Here is a 21939-nt window from a genome sequence, read left to right as displayed (position 1 = left end):
GGAGGAAGCAGATTAATTAATTATACAAATACATAAACATAACACATGGTCAAAAAACAAAAAAAAAATCACCTTCCCAACTTTATTGAAGAAAATGCAGTGATGGTAAATCTCTAGAACATGGTCAATTTTCTGGAATTCTTCCCTTGAAGACATGACATTTCCAAACAAACAAACACATGCCAAAGCGTACACGGTTCCCAACTGTACTAAGTAGGTGAGAAGCTGAAATCCTAAAATGTTCATCTTCCAACTTTCCCCAGTCTGTGGTCTGTCTTTGGATCAGCAATAATCGCCTGAACAGCTACTATGGCTTCATTAATCTTTGTCTGTAGCTCTCTGAGCTCTTCTATATGCAGCAGTCGCAGAATTTGAGCAGCTTCATTAAGAACTGCATCTGTTTCATAAGAAACGCTGCATTAATCAATAACGTTTGCATTTATTCACTCATTTCCCCCAAATATTCACTAAGTAAGTAAGTCTCTAAAAACAGTTTGAATTAAAACAAAAATCACTTACCTCCTGTGTCAAAACCAAGAATATGCTTGTCTAAAGCAACAGGCAAGCCCTTTAGAAAAAAAAGGACAAAAATCAGACTATAGTTATACGTTCACATTTTCTCACCTCAAATTGAAAAGCAGCTAGCTATTGTTATTTTAACCCTTTTAGCTGCAGTGGCAAGGTGCCTGAGAATTTTCTCTTTAAATTTGCCTTTTTATGAGTTTTTTCCTACTACAACTAGTTAGGAAAGAATGGCCTTTACATGTAGTGGGCAGCTAGTCCCATAACACATCCAACCCTTTAAGACCAGGCATATAAAAGAATAGCTCCTTTTTGCAGAAGTGCTGTCACTACTGCTATGGAAGGAAGGTTGAGCAGGGCTGCTACTGTCCCGTTTTAGTTATAGTAAGCAGCAGTGTACCGGGCAAATAGGACTACTGTTAAGATGACTTTTCTCAAGCAAGTTTACTTTTGGAGCACATTAATTTGTCTTTATGAACTGCACAAATCTAAAATATACATAACATTTTTCTGCAAGCATGATGTTTACCAGATTATCTATATATTAACTTTCAACAGTTCATTTAAAAGTTACTTTGAAGTCGTCTAGGAAAATGAACAGAATCTAAACCATTTAGCTAACCAGTCAGCACCTGCATACAGATATACCAGAGATGGTGCCTATGGTGGCGCCAACCTGTATAAAGTTCACAATAACTATCAAATAAAAACGAGGACAGGCAGTCTAGACTTTCTGCTGATTATACTGTATAAAATCATTACCAGTTTTTTTAAAAAGTCACTATACTTTCAACATTACAAATGCTAAGCTGTCACTACTCACTTCTTGCCTAATTATTAATGCAAATCTACCCAGACTCAAAATGCTTTAAAATCACTAGTAATACATTATATACATGAAGAAACAAATGGGTATGAAAATTCTGCGAGCAAAAAACTAGAGTAGAATTGTACTTGAGTAGCTTTCTGTGTCAGTCTGGTACCAGAGGTTCTGTTCTCCCTTCATCTGCCAACAGACCACCTAGGAACAGGCACCCCTGAAGATGACCACACGCCCCAAATGCTAGTTATGAACAATTGCAAACAGGAACACTCAACTATAGAACTCTTCCACTGTATTATTATAGCATAGTATCTTTTGAGATGACATTAAAGTTCAGATTTATTTGGAGCATTGAAAATAAACTGAATTTTACTTTGCAATCAAGAGCAAAGAGATTTGGCTATGGCCTTACTTGCACTGCCTTCCAAACCAAAGGCATAATTTTGCTGAATGATGAATGATTTTATTATGCCAGAACAATTTACTGTCTGTTCTATAGTGTGGGTGAAATAAGCTGATCTTTAATCCAATTTCCAGTGGCCTGATTCATACATAATTAATAAGCCAATAAGAACCTTTAAAAGAAACTGAGCGTCTTTCAGAGGAGACTACACTGCCCCAGCATTAATAACCTTAATGCTGTTGGGCTTCGATAAAGATGGGATCAGAGGACAAAAGACATCGGGGAATTGGAGGGTGAGGGAGGCACAATAGAAGGCCCAGGGTCCAGAATGTGGACTGTACCCAAGACATTCATCTGTGTAGCAGGAAGGGGCGTTATCAGACACCTGCAGCTGCTAACCCCTGAGGACATTCTCTGCACTGACCCATAGTCAAGAGGACTTAAGGGACATTTGGGTTTCTTGGACAGTTCATCTAAAAATATCCTAGATTTATTAACAAGTTACTTTTTTATGATTTATGCTAGGAAATAGAATAAACTGAGATTTCTCTGAAGAAATAAAAGGGTGAAGATAAAGACTTAGGTAGAAAAGAAAATGAATTACTAAAAAAGAGAAGGTGTGTCCTGTTTTCTAGCAGTTAGTCAAAATAACCCAGTAAATTTCACAAGTGAAAGTTCTTTTAAATAAACTTGAACTGGGCACATGCGGTAGTTTTGAACTGGTAGACTGTGGATATGCTATTGGAGGCTTCTTAAAAGTAATGAAGTGAGATAAACATGAAGTTCACTTTTCACTCAAAAATGACTGGATACAGTTTGCTTCAGAATCAAATTCAATCCCACTGAAGTAAGCTATTCTTTCTCTAGGCAGTTCTAACACAGAATAGATATCTTAAGCATTCTCAGGCAAAGTTCAAACTCATGACAACCAAAAGAAACTTTCAGTAATAATTAATTTAGAATTTATTTAAATTAAAAAAACAGCATACCTCTTTCGTTTGATTTGCTTTAGCAACTGCATCCTGTGTCAGGCGCTCCTGGACCAAAATGCGAATTGCCTAAGAAATCCCAAAATAGTATTTTTACTTTTTATCAGCTGTTTGTTATCTTTTCTTCTCTGAGAATACAAAATAAGGATGCCCAATTTGATGAAATTAGAAATACCTAATTCATTAACAAACTCCCCAGCAAATTAAAAATAAAAATAATAGCTACTGTAATGAAAGTTTTCACTTCTAGTATTTAATAATGTGGAATGATGTTCATAACAATTACGTTTTTTGAATAGGTAATTTGTGGGTGCTAAAAAATTTTTTTAAATAAAGAAGGATACATGGCGAAAAAGTATGTCTCCTTTCTACCCAAGCCTCAGCCATACTTTCAGAGAACAATTATTGCTACCAGATCCTTGTGTATACTCACAAGGCCTCTATCAAATTACAAGCATGCTCAGGGATATATGCAAGTGCACACATGCACACACACACACAAACATGCACCTTTGACACAAAGGGTAGCATATCATGCACACTGTCCCTGCTTTCTTCACTTTATTACAGTAAAATGTTTTCAGATCTTTCAAAGGACACATTGGTTTTTTTTTCATTAGCAAGGCATTTTACCACTGCAGACACAAATGCATGCACGCACCTGCACACACTTAAAAAGTAAGATTTTTTAATGGAATTTTAATTAGTGGATGACAGTTACAACCCCAAGATAAGTGTGAAAATTTGAAAAATTATTTTTAATAAAAACAAACCAAATGCTACATTTGAAAAAGAATTAAACCAATCTAACAGTGATTGCAAATGTATTTACACAGTCCAGTTGCCAAACAGTTAATGTACTGATTCTCACAGCTGCAATGTGGATGTTTTCCATATTGTCATGTATTGTTTGAATGCTTCTTAAAATAACTCAAAAGGACAAACATGCTAGGATTAGAATTTTATAAAGCTTTTGATTATAACTGACTTATATTGTACTTTAGCACCCCAAATATGCTAGCATTGTCTGTTCTCCTCTCACTCAGTTTATGATTAAAGCTGACATAACCACTGTAGAACTGTTCCAAAGCAATTTCTATAATTGCCTGAGTAAGGAACAAGCCTTTCAAAGAGCTAAATTTCACTAAAAACAACTTTTGTCTCTTGGCGTCCAATCTGAGTTGAGAAAATCTGAGTTAACATTCAGATTCAGTATAGAGAATTATAGTAATCTAGGAATAGAACAGTCTTCCCATATTACAACTGTCATTTAATAAATACAATTCTAAAAAGGAGAATAAATTATGATCTCTTGTGGGTAGAGTGAAATTATTCAATTTCCTGCAAAGTAGTTTAAAGTAATTTAAAGCTCTTTAATTTCTCATAAAATCAATAATAATTTCTAAAATAACTTCCAAGTCTGGTATCTTAAGTACCACTCCCCTGCCCCTCCCCTTCCCCCCACTAGACTATCATAATTACTCGACATAAATCTTCTGAAGCATGAGTATATTTTTCCACTCAGAAATAAGAGGCCTCTTTTAGGCCATCAGGTTCCCTGCTGTAAGGGGCTTGGAGGACAGAAACATTCATTCCTCAAAGAGATTTGGGGGTATGTTTTTGACCAAATTCACCATTACTAGTTTGGCATTTTCCACAATCTTAATGAATACAGATGATGAATATTTAAAAGGACTGATTAAACAGAAGTGGGGTGATATAGGAAAAAAAATGGACCAGGACGTCCTTGGCGGTCCAGTGATTAGGACTCTGTGCTTCCAATGCAGAGGGCGTGGGTCCGATCCCTGGTCAGGGAACTAAGATCCCAGATGCCATGCGGCCAAAAAAAAAAGAAGAAAAAGAATGGACCATAAGGTCGAGTGCCTAGATTAAAATCCTATCATTTTCAATGTCAGCTTGAACATTATTTATCTATTATCTTTAAGTCTCAGTTTCTTCATATACATATTTTAAAAAGACACTAACATCCACCTCTAGGATTGTTGGCAGGACTGAATGAGTCATCTGTGCACAGGATTTAGCACAGTGGCAGGCACACAGTAAACACTCTTTGATATTAGTTGTTAGGTAATCTAAAACCAATGAATTCAAGAAATCTGCTTTATGTCCCACATTCCTCCAACATTTTACTCATTCTACCATAGATTTAAATATCAAACAGTTATTTTTAGAAAATGAAGTTTTTAAAATTATATACAGAGTTTTTGTCAAGAATCAAGAATATGAAGCTGACCTTAAGCATTACCAGGTAATCGTCATGACGCTGAATCTGAAGAAGGTTAGCCAAAGCCATTACACCAGCCTTAAAATCAGGATTATTTACTATAAAAGATTAAAAATGGAAACTTAAAGCTCTGCAAGCATGTAATTACAAACATATATGCAAACATATAAACTTAAAAAAATATTTTTATTTTCTAGTAACAACAAATCTCTTTAATTTCTAAAATTGCTGCTGACAAAAGCAGTATGGGGTAAATTAGGTAAACTGATGAGATCAATGGTTTTCCTACTAATCAACCAAAGTGAACAATCCAATAACTGACTAAATTAACTCACATGAGGTTTGTTCTGTAACTTTCTCTGCAAGGCCCATTTATGTAACACTATTAATTAACCTTTCTTCCCAAAGCTATTAATTTTAATACACAGGTTCCCTTCAATGGACAGTTTTCCCAAAACCTTTTCTCCAAGCAGCAGCTCTAGAGCATCCAAGCAGCTTATTAATTCATAAGGGTAACTCATAAATTACAGGTCACAATCAGTCAGTGAAAGAATATTTAACATATTATAATCTAAGTAATTAGAATCTTAATACTTTTAAAAGGAGAAAGAATTACTTAAAGACATCTGGGACTTAAAACAATGAAAAATTTTAACACTTGTCTCATACTGTCATTAGATTAGAAAATATATTTTCTGCACCCAGGAAGGCAAACAATCACCACCATGATTAAATAAAATCAAAACCCCCAAGTTACTATGAGCAGATGAAAGAAGAGCATTTTCAGATATTCAGCAGTTTCAGATATTCAGCTACAAGAGGAGGGAGAAAGCACACTATAACTGACAGTAAAAAACAGCATAGAGAATAAAATATCAACACAAATGTTGTCTGCATGAAACATTCTTCATCTACTAAAACCAAATAAACCCAGACTTCATTCTAGGAAGTAAAAAACATTCAAGAAACCAAAAACGTTGATGATCATTTTTATGCATTTATAAACTTACCATCCAAATTGATCAATGGCTCTGCATTTTTAGCTGCATTGTCAGCGTTTTTTGTATTATCAGGTACCAAGTCCTTGTATTTTTCAGCTGTAAAAATAGGCAAAAATACAATTTGTAGAGCTTTAACTTAAGGTAAAACAAACGTTGCTTATTTACTGAATTTAACTGAGCCAAACTGGTTATAAGCATAAGACAACTCAAGCATTCAAAAAAAAAAATGCTATAATAAAAAAATCTACTAGAAGAGAATGTGACTAGCTTTTTAATTAAGCTGAAATGATTATCAGACACAAATATCTTTTCAGTAACATTTCTTAAAGTAAAACATTTCAAACACTATCTAAATTTTAGAAGAGAAAGTCTGCTTTTCAGCTTCCTCTCAAACTTGGTAGGGGTAGAAGAATGGGAGAAGGGTAAGTATAGGTCACATGAGGTTAAATACAAACACACTAAGAAGTTTCTTTGCAAATCTTGTGAATGCTGTATACAAAACCAAAAACCTTGCTTTCTAAAAAAATCACTTCAAATACACCATCATATACAAACCTAAACTTATTTTATGGAGACTTAAAATGCAGAATTCCAAAAGGAGATTTTATTACTTTTACCTGAAAAATACTAAATAATAATATTTTAAAAGACTTTACAAATAAAAATATTTAATAGTAATTCACCAAACTTAATGCCCAAAATGCCATCTTTGGCTATAGTGCTTATATGATTTGCTAATGGAAAAAAAAAGGGGAAAATAAAAGCATTAAAATTTAAATCAGACAGGAGTTAGCTTAAAGGAGCTACTGGCCAAACCTGGAACAATGTAAACATCAAAATACACGATGACAAAAAAGGATTAAGACCCACTGAGTAAAATAAGAATCCACATATCTACACTGATATGAATAAACAAACAAACAAACTGGTGAGAAGGGAAAGCTCTTCCTTATAGTGGGAAGACACAAAATAAATGTAGAGGAATGATGGAATTAGAAAAACACCTTCTAGTCATCATAATCAACATAATAACTGACTCAGGCAAAAATCATCAAATGTATACTAAAGCTAAGGTTTGAAGAGGAGAAGAATATAGAAATCATCTCATATCTCTCCACAAGATATGTAATTTTTACACTGAAGAAAGCTTAACCAAGTGATCAGAATAACATGACCAGTATTCAGGCATATCACCAACACATGCCTCCTGATATGATGCACTTAAAAGAACACAACATCACTTCTGTGTTACTCTTAACAAAACTACAAACCCTGAATCTAATCATGAGGAAACATCAGACTCACTCAAACTGAAGGACATTCTACAAAATAAGTGTCTATGTCCTGAAGCATGACGACTGAGTAACTATTCCAGACTGTAGGAGACTAAAGAGACTAAGGAGAATGAATGCAACACGTGATCCAGGACTGCTTTGAAGGTTTTTTTTGCTTGTTTATGCCATAAAGAACATTGAGACAAATGGTGAAATGTGAATCTCATCTATAGATAACAGTAAAGAATCAAAGTTAATTTCCTGATTTTGATAAATGTACTGCAGCTATGTAAGACAATGACTTTTTTTAGGAAATGCGCATAAGGGTAAAAGAGGAATCATTTACAACTTAGTGTCAAATGGTTTAGAAAAAAATTAGGAGTATGTATATATATATAGAGAGAGAAGGATAAGGCAAATGAAGTAAAATGTTGATAATATCTGCAGAATCTGAATATGAAAAAATTCTTTTTACTATTCTTGCAACCTTTCTGTAAATCTAAAATTATGTCAAAAAGTTAAAAGAATTTAAGTCAGATTTTAATCACCTTAACTGACAAGCTAGCAAAAGGCTTTAAAAAACGTTAAGGCACAAACAATAAAAATTCACAATGGTTTTATCAAAGAATAAAAATTTAAAATAACTGAAAAGTCAAGAAGAATGCAACTTATTAATGTAAAACCATAAAAGCACAGCAGTGCCTCCTACCGATAAGGGGCAATGTTTCTCATACAAACTCAGTTTTTTTAATACATTAAAAAAAGACCATGCTATCACTGAGAAGAAACTGTACTCTACAGTCAACTACAAGGATACACAATCATATGGCATCTACTGTTCTTGGTACAACCTAGGTAACCTAAGTTGAAGTATTATAAAAATGGGAGAAATGGACTAAATAAGGGTAAAACAGAAATAAGTTGAGATGTGACTATAATTTTATGTGGGAATAGCTGAAAAACACTTGAAAAGCTGGAAAATACTTTGTTGCAAATTAACTAACAGAGTTCCTACCAACTCAGACCAGAACAGGTAGATTTTGCTAAAGGCTCCATAGTAAAGAAAAAGTCTTTGAGCTTTCCTTAAGATTTCTGCCATAAGGCATCTGAAACTTAAGTTTGAAGAACCAGCAAAAAAACAGCTGGTTGATGCTCCACACCAGTATGTATAAACATTCATATATTGAATTTACCAAGCACTTATAGTTGATAAGCACATCTACTGTACACAAGAAACTATGTCAGGTACTGTGGCAGAGAGAATCATGACTGCTCCCTTCCCCCCCTCAATTGTCCATATTCCAATCCCTGGAACTTATGAATATGGTATCTTACATGGCAAAAGGGACTTTGTGGATGTGATTAAATTAAGGACCTTGAAATTGGGGGTATGGGGGTTATCCTGGATTACCTAGGTGGGCCCAATGTAATCAAAGCATCCTTATAAGAGGGAGGCAGGAAGGTCAGAGAAGATGTGACAATGAAAGCAGAATCACAGAGACCTTAGAAGATATGCTGCTAGATTTGAAGATAAAGGGGCCAGAGTCACAGAATGCAGGCAGCCTCTAGAAGATGGAAAAGACAAAGAAATGGATCTTCCCCTAGAGCCTCCAAAAGGAACCAACCCAGTCAACAAATTGACTTCAGTTCTAATACAGATGTTGGACTTCTGACCTCCAAAACTGTAAGATAATAAACAGTCTTTTAAGTCACTGAGTGTGTGGTAATTTGTTACAGCAGCAACAGGAAACTAATAGAGGTACCATGTAGGAAACAAAGCTGAGTATCAGCTTACAATTTAGTGGGGCAAGTAAGACATAAGCAAAATGGAAAGTGGCGAATGACTTAAAAAGCTATAGAGTTAAATGGGAAAGCAATGGTTTCTGAATATATAAAAGGAACTATCATTTGGAAACAAAGTGTAGCATTCTAAAACATTTATGTTTCAAAAACTTGGCTTGGTGGGTCATGTGGATGAGACTAGAGGGTGACATAGATGGGAGACTAGTATGAAAGACATTCCAATCATCTCAGGAAAAAGTGGCAAGAACTTGAATTAGGGCGACAGCAGTGAGGATGGAGAAGGAAAGATACGACAAGGGAAAAATGGATGGAACAGAATGAGAGGAAAAGGGAGAGGCCAAAGACATTAAAAAGGCTTCAAACGTAAATGATTAAGAGGACCGGAACTGACAGTCCCATGAAAGAGAACAACATAAATGCAGAGGATTGAGGTAAAGTAAGATAATCAGATATTACATTCAGATGTTAGCAGGCCTTTCAAAATGAAATGGCCTGAGAGAAAACAGTGTATTGGAAAACTATTTTTACTATAGGTACTAACATTCAAAACCTTCCAATGATACAAGTATCTGTAATAAAATAACACTAAACATTAATAATAAATATATTTTGGCCTATAGTGCACATTTGCATTAGATGTATATTTCAGTCTCTTGTGAAATTACCTGCTGCAACCAACACTTGAAATCCTATCAATTCTGGGACAGCAGCAACAAGTGAACTTGAAAGGTTAAGGTACAGACTGAAAGATGGCAAATTCACCAAAGTAATGTGACATTGTGAGAAGACATTCAATTAGCCTTCTTCTTCAGAAGACATCATCTTCAAATTCTAAAAGAAAAATCTACATACCAATGGAAACCAGTGCTTTTAATATCTTATGATAGTAAGGAGACTCTAATTTTAGAAAAGAAAATTCTTTCCTAGACAATTTGGGAGGTGGATACAGGAGAATAATTACAAAAAGTAAATTTTTAAACAGATGCTGTAAAGTGAGATGAGGAGGTACAAAAGTTAAAATGAACCAGAGGTAAAACAATGTAAGACAAACTGGCAAGTTCCCTACATTTTTACACTCCTTTCCCACCTTTCCTCTCTCTCTCTTTAAAACACACATTCCCCACAAAACATACCATTATCTCCATATTCAAGTCTAACAGCTAAACCAAGAAGCCAGTCGATTGCTTCTGGTCGATCTTGAATCTTGAAAGGACAGTTAACATCTCTGAGATACTGTGAGGGGAATAAAAAGTCTGGTTTCATTATTACTATAAAGTCACAAAATAAAAAAATGGTAGAGTTGAAAGAGACCTTAGTTTGGATCTCTAAGAATTTCTTATAACCATTTACATTACTAAACCTTTGATGCAATTATATAACCCAAAGGAAGGAAACACTTAAGTGTACCACTCAGGGAAAAATAATGAAGTAGGCCCATCATGCTTTTTGAAATTTTTACTTTTGCAGATTCCAGATAGGGCACCACTGATGTAGAATAACTTCATTTCGTAGATGAGAAAACCGAAGCCTAGAGGTCAACACTTGCTGACAGTTACACGACTTAAATTGGGGAGCTGAATCTATACTTTCTGATTCCAGGTCTCAATACACATAGAGCAGGTACATAAAAAGGACTTTAAAAAGTCTAAATAAAAAGGACTTTTGTTTCTCCCAAACAAAACAAAACAAAACCAATTATTATCTAAACCTTAGCTTTCATATCATGGAAATGCTTCTGAAGAGAGTAAGCCATGTGACATACAAGTGTTTTTAATAAATGTCAGAAGCTGCATATTCAAATGAGTATATCCTTAAAATAAGTCTCTTAGGAACTTAAAATCTAATTCCACCAACAATGATGTTACTCAAAACTTCTGGAACTCCTTTTTGGAAATCCTTTGGGGGATAATTAATGAATCAGCACTTTTTAGCCATAACTTATTTTCTAACCAAAAATTTTATTCCCCTGCTTTAAAAAAAAGCACCTCATTCACAAGATTTAGTCATGATGCAAAAAGCAAATCCATGTTCAAAGTATAAATAAACTGTCAATATTAAGGATATTCAAAAGATGTCTCCTGATCTAAAAGTAATTGCAAAAGAAGTTCCAAATATGCTTTAGGCAATGACATCATCATTCCAAAGAAACCACCTTGAAAGATAATATCTGTGTAAGTTCCAATACATTTATCTTTAGGTTATACTACTTTACTGTCATTTCTGGGTGTTCTTCATCAGAAAGTTTTTTATATTCTTCAATACCCTTCCACATGTGGAACTCTATATTGTCTTGTACATGTGAGTGGGCCATCATAAGATGTAATACAAGGAAATATAAAATCCTAACAATATATTTCAAAGTCTTAAGAAGCCTATCAAAATTTTCAAAAATACTCTTGAAGGGCAAAGGAAAATAATCCAGTAGTAGCAATAATAGTAGTAGAGGCAGAGAAATTAATAAACATATAGCACTTGCTATGGGCAAGGCACCTCTGTGAAAAGGTACATAGGTATATTTCAATAACAAACATACCACTATTATGAGATAGATACCACTGTTATCCCCATTTATTGATAACAATATTGAGCCACAGAATGGTTAATAAACTTGCCCATTGTCAGAGGCAGTATGTAACTTACACAATCCTCTAATTCATAAAACTAGAAACTTAGGTACCTAAACACCAGTAAATGAAAATTTAGTCACTTTTCATATTCTTTCTTTTATTTAACATTTTTATTGGAGTATAATTGCTTTACAATGTTGTGTTAGTTTCTGCTGTACAACAAAGTGAATCAGCTCTATGTATACATATATCCCCATATCCCCTCCCTCTTGCATCTCCCTCCCACCCTCCCTATCCCACCCCTCTAGATGGTCACAAAGCACCGAGCTGATCTCCCTGTGCTATGCAGCTGCTTCCCACTAGCTATCTATTTTACATTTGGTAGTGTATATATGTCAATGCTACTCTCTCACTTCGTCCCAGCTTCCCCTTCCCCCTCCCTGGGTCCTCAAGTCAATTCTCTACATCTGCGTCTTTATTCCTGTCCTGTCCCTAGGTTCATCAGAATCTTTTTTTTTTCTTTAAGATTCCATATATATTTGTTAGCATATGGTATTTGTTTTTCCCTTTCTGACCTACTTCACTCTGTATGACAGACTCTAGGTCCATCCACCTCACTACAAATAACTCAATTAAAAATATGGAACACTCCACGAATTTGCGTGTCATCCTTGCGCAGTGGCCATGCTAATCCTCTCTATATCATTGTTCCAATTTTAGTAGATGTGCTGCCGAAGTGAGCATTACTTTTCATATTCTTAAAGGAAGAGATCTCATCAAAGTAACAGAGCCAATAAAAATGTTTAATGTAAATAATGATGCTGTAAAATGTAATTTTTATTCTAATTTGAAAACAACTCTGTTTTCTGCAAAAACATTACTAAAATTAAACTAGGTCAACAGGAAAGTTATTCCAGCCACAAAAATAAGATAATACACACAGATCTTTTTAGGATTATTTCTATTGTACATAACAAGGGACAACTGTGTATGTTAAATATAGGCAAAAACAAGACATAATCTTAGTTTTCAAGCGTGTCAATAATGTCTTATTTTAATATAATACTCTAACTGTATCTCTGCTATATTTTTAATGTAATGTAAATATTCTTATTTTTGCCATTTTTACTATTTAGAGAATATGTGTCACTGTTTATTTAAGAAGTCTCAGTGTTTCTGGACAAAACTATTTCTTCTTTTTTTTTTTGAGTGTCTACTTGTGCCATTACCTTTATTAGTTAATAGTCTATAAAGTTAGTTTTCAATGGCAGCGGGCTAGTCAGGTACAGGGCCCTAAAGGACGTGAATACAGAGTAAGTTTTGCTATAGAGAAAATGCAGAAATGAATATTGATATATCATTCATTTACATACATACACATATATGTATACAAATAAACACACATAAATATATAAATTCATGAAACAAACAGGTCTCTCTATTGTATGTCAGGCACACATCTAAGTACTGGGGATAAGCACCTCCTCTCCAGCTACATAAGCATAAAGCTGACAGTTTCGAAAAACCAGGGATTGGTTGGGAAAGGTGAGGGGTGGGAAGAATAGTCCAGTCACATCACCTAAAACTGTGACAGCTCCCCAGTTGGGTCAAGTTCAAACTCTTTACGGCACATGAGCTTACCTCTCTCCTCAGCCTACTCTATACTCCCCTCCACCCTCATGCCTAATGATTCACCATACTATTTCTATCTAATACTGAATGCTTGGTAGGAAGAGATAATATAATCTGCTTTAAAAACAAAAAAATATGGTAAGAAAAAAGTTAAATCCCTGAAGTCTAGCTTTTCTAACACTGATCATTATTAGTTTTATTTATTTTAAAAGAACACAGTAATTTTAAGCTTGCCTGTCTTCATATAATTTTTAGACACGCTCCCTGTATGTTTTATTTTAGTTTCTAATTCGTTACCTTTTCAAAGAACTTGGGCCAGTCACTGCTGTGGATGTTTCTTAAATTACCTCTGTCTTCAATCTTGTAGTGTCTGATTTTCTGGTCTTCGAGCCAAACAATAAAGTTTCTAAATTCTGTTTCATCTGCAATAAAAACACCGTATAAATCACGAGAAGCACCAGGTAACAGGTAAAACACTTCCTTCTTCACAAACAGTCCTGTGGAATTTGTTTTTTTAACTCCAAAATTATAAGTTACTTCAGCTGCTTGAAGTAGGAGTTGAAAGTGCAGACTTTGGAGAGCCTCCCATCAAGCCTCTTAGACAGCCTCAACCACCAGAGGGCAGACAGCAGAAGCAAGAAAAACTATAATCCTGAAGCCTGTGGAAAAAAACCCACATTCACAGAAAGACAGACAAGATGAAAAGGCAGAGGGCTATATACCAGATGAAGGAACAAGATAAAACCCCAGAAAAACAACTAAGTGAAGTGGAGATAGGCAACCTTCCAGAAAAAGAATTCAGAATAATGATAGTGAAGATGATCCAGGACCTCGGAATAAGAATGTAGGCAAAGATCGAGAAGACGCAAGAAATGTTTAACAAAGACCTAGAAGAATTAAAGAACAAACAAACAGAGATGAACAATACAATAACTGAAATGAAAACTACACTAGAAGGAATCAATAGCAGAATAACTGAGGCAGAAGAACGGATAAGTGACCTGGAAGACAGAATGGTGGAATTCACTGCTGCGGAACAGAATAAAGAAAAAAGAATGAAAAGAAATGAAGACAGCCTAAGAGACCTCTGGGACAACATTAAACACACACACACAAAAAAAAAAAAAAAAAAAAAGGAGAAGAGAGAGAGAAAAGACCAGAGAAAATATTTGAAGAGATTATAGTCAAAAACTTCCCTAACATGGGAAAGGAAATAGCCACCCAAGTCCAGGAAGCACAGAGAGTCCCATACAGGATAAACCCAAGGAGAAACACGCCGAGACACATAGTAATCAAATTGGCAAAAATTAAAGACAAAGAAAAATTATTGAAAGCAGCAAGGGAAGAACGACAAATAACATACAAGGGAACTCCCATAAGGTTAACAGCTGATTTCTCAGCAGAAACTCTACAAGCCAGAAGGGAGTGGCATGATATACTTAAAGTGATGAAAGGGAAGAACCTACAACCAAGATTACTCTACCCTGCAAGGATCTCATTTAGGTTTGATGGAGAAATCAAAAGCTTTACAGACAAGCAAAAGCTAAGAGAATTCAGCACCACCAAACCAGCTCTACAACAAATGCTAAAGGAACTTCTCTAAGTGGGAAACACAAGAGAAGAAAAGGACCTACAAAAACAAACCCAAAACAATTAAGAAAATGGTCATAGGAACATACATATCGATAATTACCTTAAACGTGAATGGATTAAATGCTCCAACCAAAAGACACAGGCTTGCTGAAGGGATACAAAAACAAGACCCATACATATACTGTCTAAAAGAGACCCACTTCAGACCTAGGGACACATACAGACTGAAAGTGAGGGGATGGAAAAAGATATTCCATGCAAATGGAAATCAAAAGAAAGCTGGAGTAGCTATACTCATATCAGATAAAATAGACTTTAAAATAAAGAATGTTACAAGAGACAAGGAAGGACACTACATAATGATCAAGGGATCAATCCAAGAAGAAGATATAACAATTATAAATATACATGCACCCAACATAGGAGCACCTCAATACATAAGGCAACTGCTAACAGCTATAAAAGAGGAAATCGACAGTAACACAATAATAGTGGGGGACTTTAACACCTCACTTACACCAACGGACAGATCATCCAAAATGAAAATAAATAAGGAAACAGAAGCTTTAAATGACACAATAGACCAGAGAGATTTAATAGATATTTATACGACATTCCATCCAAAAACAGCAGATTACACTTTCTTCTCAAGTGCACAGAGAACATTCCCCAAGATAGGTCACATACTGGGTCACAAATCAAGCCTCAGTAAATTTAAGAAAATTGAAATCATATCAAGCATCTTTTCTGACCACAACGCTATGAGATTAGAAATGAATTACTGGGAAAAAAACGTAAAAAACACAAACACATGGAGGCTAAACAATACGTTACTAAATAACCAAGAGATCACTGAAGAAATCAAAGAAGAAATCAAAAAATACCTAGAGACAAACGACAATGAAAACACGACGATCCAAAACCTATGGGATGCAGCAAAAGCAGTTCTAAGAGGGAAGTTTACAGCTATACAAGCCTACCTCAAGAAACAAGAAAAATCTCAAGTAAACAATCTAACCTTACACCTAAAGAAACTAGAGAAAGAAGAACAAACAAAACCCAAAGTTAGCAGAAGGAAAGAAATCATAAAGATCAGAGCAGAAATAAATGAAATAGAAACAAAGAAAACAATAGCAAAGATCAATAAAACTAAAAGCTGGTTCTTTGAGAAGATAAACAAAATTGAGAAACCATTAGCCAGACTCATCAAGAAAAAGAGGGAGAGGACTCAAATCAATAAAATTAGAAATGAAAAAGGAGAAGTTACAACAGACACCGTAGAAATACAAAGCATCCTAAGAGACTACTACAAGCAACTCTATGCCAATAAAATGAACAACCTGGAAGAAATGGACAAATTCTTAGAAAGGTATAACCTTCCAAGACTGAACCAGGAAGAAACAGAAAATAGGAACAGACCAATCACAAGTAATGAAATTGAAACTGTGATTAAAAATCTTCCAACAAACAAAAGTCCAGGACCAGATGGCTTCACAGATGAATTCTATCAAACATTTAGAGAAGAGCTAACACCCATCCTTCTCAAACTCTTCCAAAAAATTGCAGAGGAAGGAACACTCCGAAACTCATTCTATGAGGCCACCATCACCCTGACACCAAAACCAGACAAAGATACTACAAAAAAAGAAAATTACAGACCAATATCACTGATGAATATAGATGCAAAAATCCTCAACAAAATACTAGCAAACAGAATCCAACAACACATTAAAAGGATCATACACCACGATCAAGTGGGATTTATCCCAAGGATGCAAGGATTCTTCAATATACGCAAATCAATCAATGTGATACACCATATTAACAAACTGAAGAATAAAAACCATATGATCATCTCAATAGATGCAGAAAAAGCTTCTGACAAAATTCAACACCCATTTATGATAAAAACTCTCCAGAAAGTGGGCATAGAGGGAACCTACCTCAACATAATAAAGGCCATATATGACAAACCCACAGCAAACATCATTCTCAATGGTGAAAAACTGAAAGCATTTCCTCTAAGATCAGGAACAAGACAAGGATGTCCACTCTCACCACTATTATTCAACATAGTTTTGGAAGTCCTAGCCACGGCAATCAGAGAAGAAAAAGAAATAAAAGGAATCCAAATCGGAAAAGAAGAAGTAAAACTGTCACTGTTTGCAGATGACATGATACTATACATAGAGAATCCTAAAAATGCCACCAGAAAACTACTAGAGCTAATCAATGATTTTGGTAAAGTTGCAGGATACAAAATTAATGCACAGAAATCTCTTGCATTCCTATACACTAATGATGAAAAATCTGAAAGAGAAATTATGGAAACACTCCCATTTACCATTGCAACAAAAAGAATAAAATACCTAGGAATAAACCTACCTAGGGAGACAAAAGACCTGTATGCAGAAAACTATAAGACTCTGATGACAGAAATTAAAGATGATACCAACAGATGGAGAGATACACCATGTTCTTGGATTGGAAGAATCAATATTGTGAAAATGACTATACTACCCAAAGCAATCTACAGATTCAATGCAATCCCTATCAACCAATGGCAAATTACCAATGGCATTTTTTACAGAATTAGAACAAATCATCTTAAAATTTGTGTGGAGACACAAAAGACCCTGAATAGCCAAAGCAGTCTTGAGGGAAAAAAACGGAGCTGGAGGAATCAGACTCCCTGACTTCAGACTACACTACAAAGCTACAGTAATCAAGACAATATGGTACTGGCACAAAAACAGAAACATAGATCAATGGAACAAGATAGAAAGCCCAGAGATAAACCCACGCACCTATGGTCAACTAATCTATGACAAAGGAGACAAAGATATACAATGGAGAAAAGACAGTCTCTTCAATAAGTGGTGCTGGGAAAACTGGACAGCTACATGTAAAAGAATGAAATTAGAACACTCCCTAACACCATACACAAAAATAAACTTAAAATGGATTCGAGACCTAAATGTAAGACCGGACATTATACAACTCTTAGAGGAAAACACAGGAAGAACACTCTTTGACATAAATCACAGCAAGATCTTTTTTGATCCACCTCCTAGAGTAATGGAAATAAAAACAAAAATAAACAAATGGGACCTAATGAAACTTCAAAGCTTTTGCACAGCAAAGGAAACCATAAACAAGACGAAAAGACAACCCTCAGAATGGGAGAAAATATTTGCAAACGAATCAACGGACAAAGGATTAATCTCCAAAATATATAAACAGCTCATTCAGCTCAATATTAAAAAAACAAACAACCTAATCAAAAAATGGGCAGAAGACCTAGACATTTCTCCAAAGAAGACATACAGATGGCCAAGAAGCACATGAAAAGATGCTCAACATCACTAATTATTAGAGAAATGCAAATCAAAACTACAATGAGGTATCACCTCACACCAGTGAGAATGGGCATCATCAGAAAATCTACAAACAACAAATGCTGGAGAGGGTGTGGAGAAAAGGGAACCCTCTTGCACTGTTGGTGGGAATGTAAATTGATACAGCCACTATGGAGAACAATATGGAGGTTCCTTAAAAAACTAAAAATAGAATTACCATATGATCCAGCAATCCCACTACCGGGCATATACCCAGAGAAAACCGTAATTCAAAAAGACACATGCACCCCAATGTTCATTGCAGCACTATTTACAATAGCCAGGTCATGGAAGCAACCTAAATGCCCATCGACAGACGAATGGATAAAGAAGACGTGGTACATATATACAATGGAATATTACTCGGCCATAAAAAGGAACGAAATTGAGTCATTTGTTGAGATGTGGATGGATCTAGAGACTGTCATACAGAGTGAAGTAAGTCAGAAAGAGAAAAACAAATATCGTATATTAACGCATGTATGTGGAACCTAGAAAAATGGTACAGATGAACCAGTCTGCAGGGCAGAAGTTGAGACACAGATGTAGAGAACAAACGTATGGACACCAAGGGGGGAAAACCGTGGTGGGGTGGGGATGGTCGTGTGCTGAATTGGGCAATTGGGATTGAGATGCATACACTGATGTGTATAAAATTGATGACTGGTAAAAAAAAAAAAGAAAAAAGTGCAGACTTTGGATTAATTTATGTTCATATCCTGGCCTGAATTCAAATTGACTCCAGACATTTAGTGGTTGTGTGAACTTGGGCTAATTACCTAAATTTTCCGGGCCTCAGATTCTTGAGTTACAAAATGGGGAGTAATAGTAAGACTTACCTCATAGGGTTGTTATGAAGATTAAATAAAATATTTAAGGATAAAAACAGTGTCTGGCACACAGTTTTCCTATTTAAGTGTCAGTTATTATTCCAGTTCCTATGGGAAAGAGGAGGAGGAAGGACTGGGCCAGGTTAAATTTACAGCAGTCATAATGTACAAGAAATTAAATGGCAAACAGAAAGAAGATACTGACTACCATTGTCATTTACTGTTATGGCACATTAAACGCATTCATGAAAAAGTACAGATGTTGTTTCATTTAATCCTCCCACATCATTTCGAGGCAGGTAATATCCCGATTTTACCAGTGAAAAAACCTGAGGCTCAAAGATTCAAATTCAGATCTAAGCTCTACTACCACTGAACCTTTTTTGTTACATAAAAGGCAAAGCAGAAAAACAAGATTCTATAAATTGACATGCTTCTACAGGAGATGAACAAAACACCGCTATCCTGCTTGGAAATTATTTTCAATTACAAAATTCAAGCTTGAATTCAAATTCAGGCCTCCCTTATGAAGTCTTGAGACTTATAAAATGGTCTGAACATCCCAGGCTGTGCTTGATCACTTTCAAACTTATTAGTCTACCACAGGCCAAAAACTCTGGAAGAAAATGAATAGTGGGTAGTAAGTGAGTAGCAGTGGGTAGCAATGTTAATACTTTTTACAATTTTAATGCTGTGAAATCCCAAATACCTTTGTATTTACTATTCAACCGCCCCGCTCGTGTGCTATTAACTTTTTTTGCACGACTCGCACACTGTCACTAGCTCGTTCCTATACGCGCTTGCCCCGACACCGTCAGTCCTGGACTTCGTTCTATCTCGAGCTCAAACTGCCGGATGGGCTCCCACTGCCCCCACCCCACCCCTTAGTTCCCGAGGGGCAGTGAACGAGTCTTCAAGTTACTCAGCATCTTCCTCAGATTCCAGCACTGTGCTGGGCCCCCAGCAGGTGCTCAAGGTATCGCCCAATCACCCGGGAACCACGGGGCTGAAAGGCTACGTTAAAAAGCGAAGACTTTCCCTCTAGAGCGCTGAGAGTGCGGGCGAAGGGGGTGGGCGTGGGGTCTGGAGTTCAGCAAGTGCAGAAAGTGGCGATGCCAAGGCAAGAGCTGGTGACGGGGCTCCGAAGCCGGGAAAGGAAGGCGGAAAGCAGAGGTGCTTGGCGGCCGGGAGGAGAGGAGTCCGGGGGAGACAAGGCCGCGGACGGTCCGGGTGGGGAGCCCAGGTGCCGGCGCTGAGAGCGGCGGCCGGGCGGCGGGGAGTGGGGGGGGGGGGGGTCACGGACGCGCGGCGGGCCCGGGACCGCCTCCTCACCTTTGCAGTTGAAGCCGGCAGGGTTGTGGTAGTCGAGAGCCGTCAGCTTGCGTCGGAACATGGTGCCCGCTGCTCACTCCGGTCCCCCGGGCTGCGGCCGGGAGAGGAGAGGCGAGGAGGAGCGGGCTGCACAGACACCGGCGACGCGGCGAGAGGGCGGGCGGGCGCCGGGCGCTCCGAAATGACGGCGGCCTTAGCCAATCGTGGCTTAGGAACGGCCGCCACTGGCCAATGCCCACCAATCGCGGCTCCGGCTGGGAAGGCGGGGCCACGTCGGGGCACGTCGACGCTCAAATAAACTTTATTGTCAGCCTCCTAGTTGTACAATAGGCAGAAAGCAAGTGAGAAGCCAGTTACCTCTTGCTTTCCTCGCTGTCTTTATCATACAAACTGTTTAGTATTTTCAGTGTATTCATTCATTCATTTAGTTACTATATGCCTCCTACATAACAGGTGCTCTTCTAACACTGCTAATGCAAAGACTTTTAGCAAGGTCCCTTTACGACTCGTTGGGAGTGATCCACAGGTAAACATACAACGGTAATACTGTGTGATAGTTCCAGACATCACCAGCAGCCACGGAATCTTGAAGCCAGAAACCTGGACTTATCCTTTACTCCCTCTCACTGAAGTTACAACATCCAGTAGTTCATTGATTCCTGCTGTTCTCTCTCATGTCTCTCTCAAATCCCTCATCTTCTCCCAACCCCACTGATGCTGCCTCAAATCAGGCCCTCATCATTTTTGCTTACTCTAATTGTCTGATTTCTTAGGTCCAGTCTTGCCTTCTCCAATCCATTCCCCCACACAGCAATGATACTGATTTTCTAAAACAAAAACCTGTCCATAACAGTTTAATGCTTAGTATCTTTTAGTGGGTCCTCGTTGCCTTCTAGTAATAATCAAAACTTTTATTTAACACCCTTTCGGATCCAGTCCCATCTGCTTTCAGACACTGGAGAGACAACAGTGAGCAAGACAGACCAAGCTTCTACTTTCATGAAGTTTAAAAGGCCCTTGAGGGAAAACAAGCAATAAACAGACATGCAAGTATGAACTATGGCTTGAAGATGGTGAGGAATTCACCATGCAGTCAAAAGGGTAACTTGTTTTGAGGGAATAGGACGTACAAAGGCAAGGAGTGAGCAGCAGCACGGCCCAGAGGGGCTAGAGCTTATGGGAGCTGGAGGGTAGGAGAGAATGACAGCTGATGAGACTTGGACAGAGGCAAGGACCTGATCGAGAAAGACCTTTCATGCCACACTAAGGTAAAAAGCGGGGGAAAGCAGCTTTTCAATTTTATTTTCTGCAATTGACTCTTGAGTGCAAAAAACTAAGTTGTTTGCTCCTAACCATGTCTATTTCAGGCCCAAAGTTATCAGCCACTTGAAACTCTGCTCATCATCGCCAGGTGTGAGAAGATTGGAAGAGGATTCAGACACAGAGAAGGCTGCAGGGACCACCAGACGCAAGCAGGGGTTAAAGCTAATTTTGGAAAAGGCGTATAGCAGATTATAAGCATTCAAC

At 36.9% G+C, this 21939-nt stretch overlaps 1 protein-coding gene and 1 non-coding gene across 2 annotated transcripts; both read right to left on the bottom strand.

Moving 5' to 3' along the window:
* Positions 1-66: 66 nt before the first annotated feature.
* RTRAF (RNA transcription, translation and transport factor) lies at positions 67-20587 on the bottom strand. The gene is made up of 8 exons (XM_036842644.1): positions 20413-20587; positions 13557-13681; positions 10194-10293; positions 5993-6079; positions 4992-5080; positions 2738-2806; positions 520-568; positions 67-397 (listed from the first exon to the last, which is right to left on the bottom strand). Exons 1-8 carry the CDS (start codon positions 20471-20473, stop codon positions 243-245), a joined length of 735 nt encoding a protein of 244 aa, XP_036698539.1. The 5' UTR covers positions 20474-20587; the 3' UTR covers positions 67-242.
* On the bottom strand, positions 12262-12371 carry LOC118891392. Its single transcript, XR_005018975.1, has one exon. It is a non-coding gene; the product is annotated as a U6 spliceosomal RNA (small nuclear RNA).
* Positions 20588-21939: the final 1352 nt, after the last annotated feature.

Source organism: Balaenoptera musculus, chromosome 2 (assembly GCF_009873245.2).
Source record: "Balaenoptera musculus isolate JJ_BM4_2016_0621 chromosome 2, mBalMus1.pri.v3, whole genome shotgun sequence".
NCBI classification, from domain to species: Eukaryota; Metazoa; Chordata; class Mammalia; order Artiodactyla; family Balaenopteridae; genus Balaenoptera; species Balaenoptera musculus.
The sequence above is the reverse complement of the archived record's forward strand: the minus strand, read 5'-3'. Positions and strand labels throughout refer to the sequence as shown.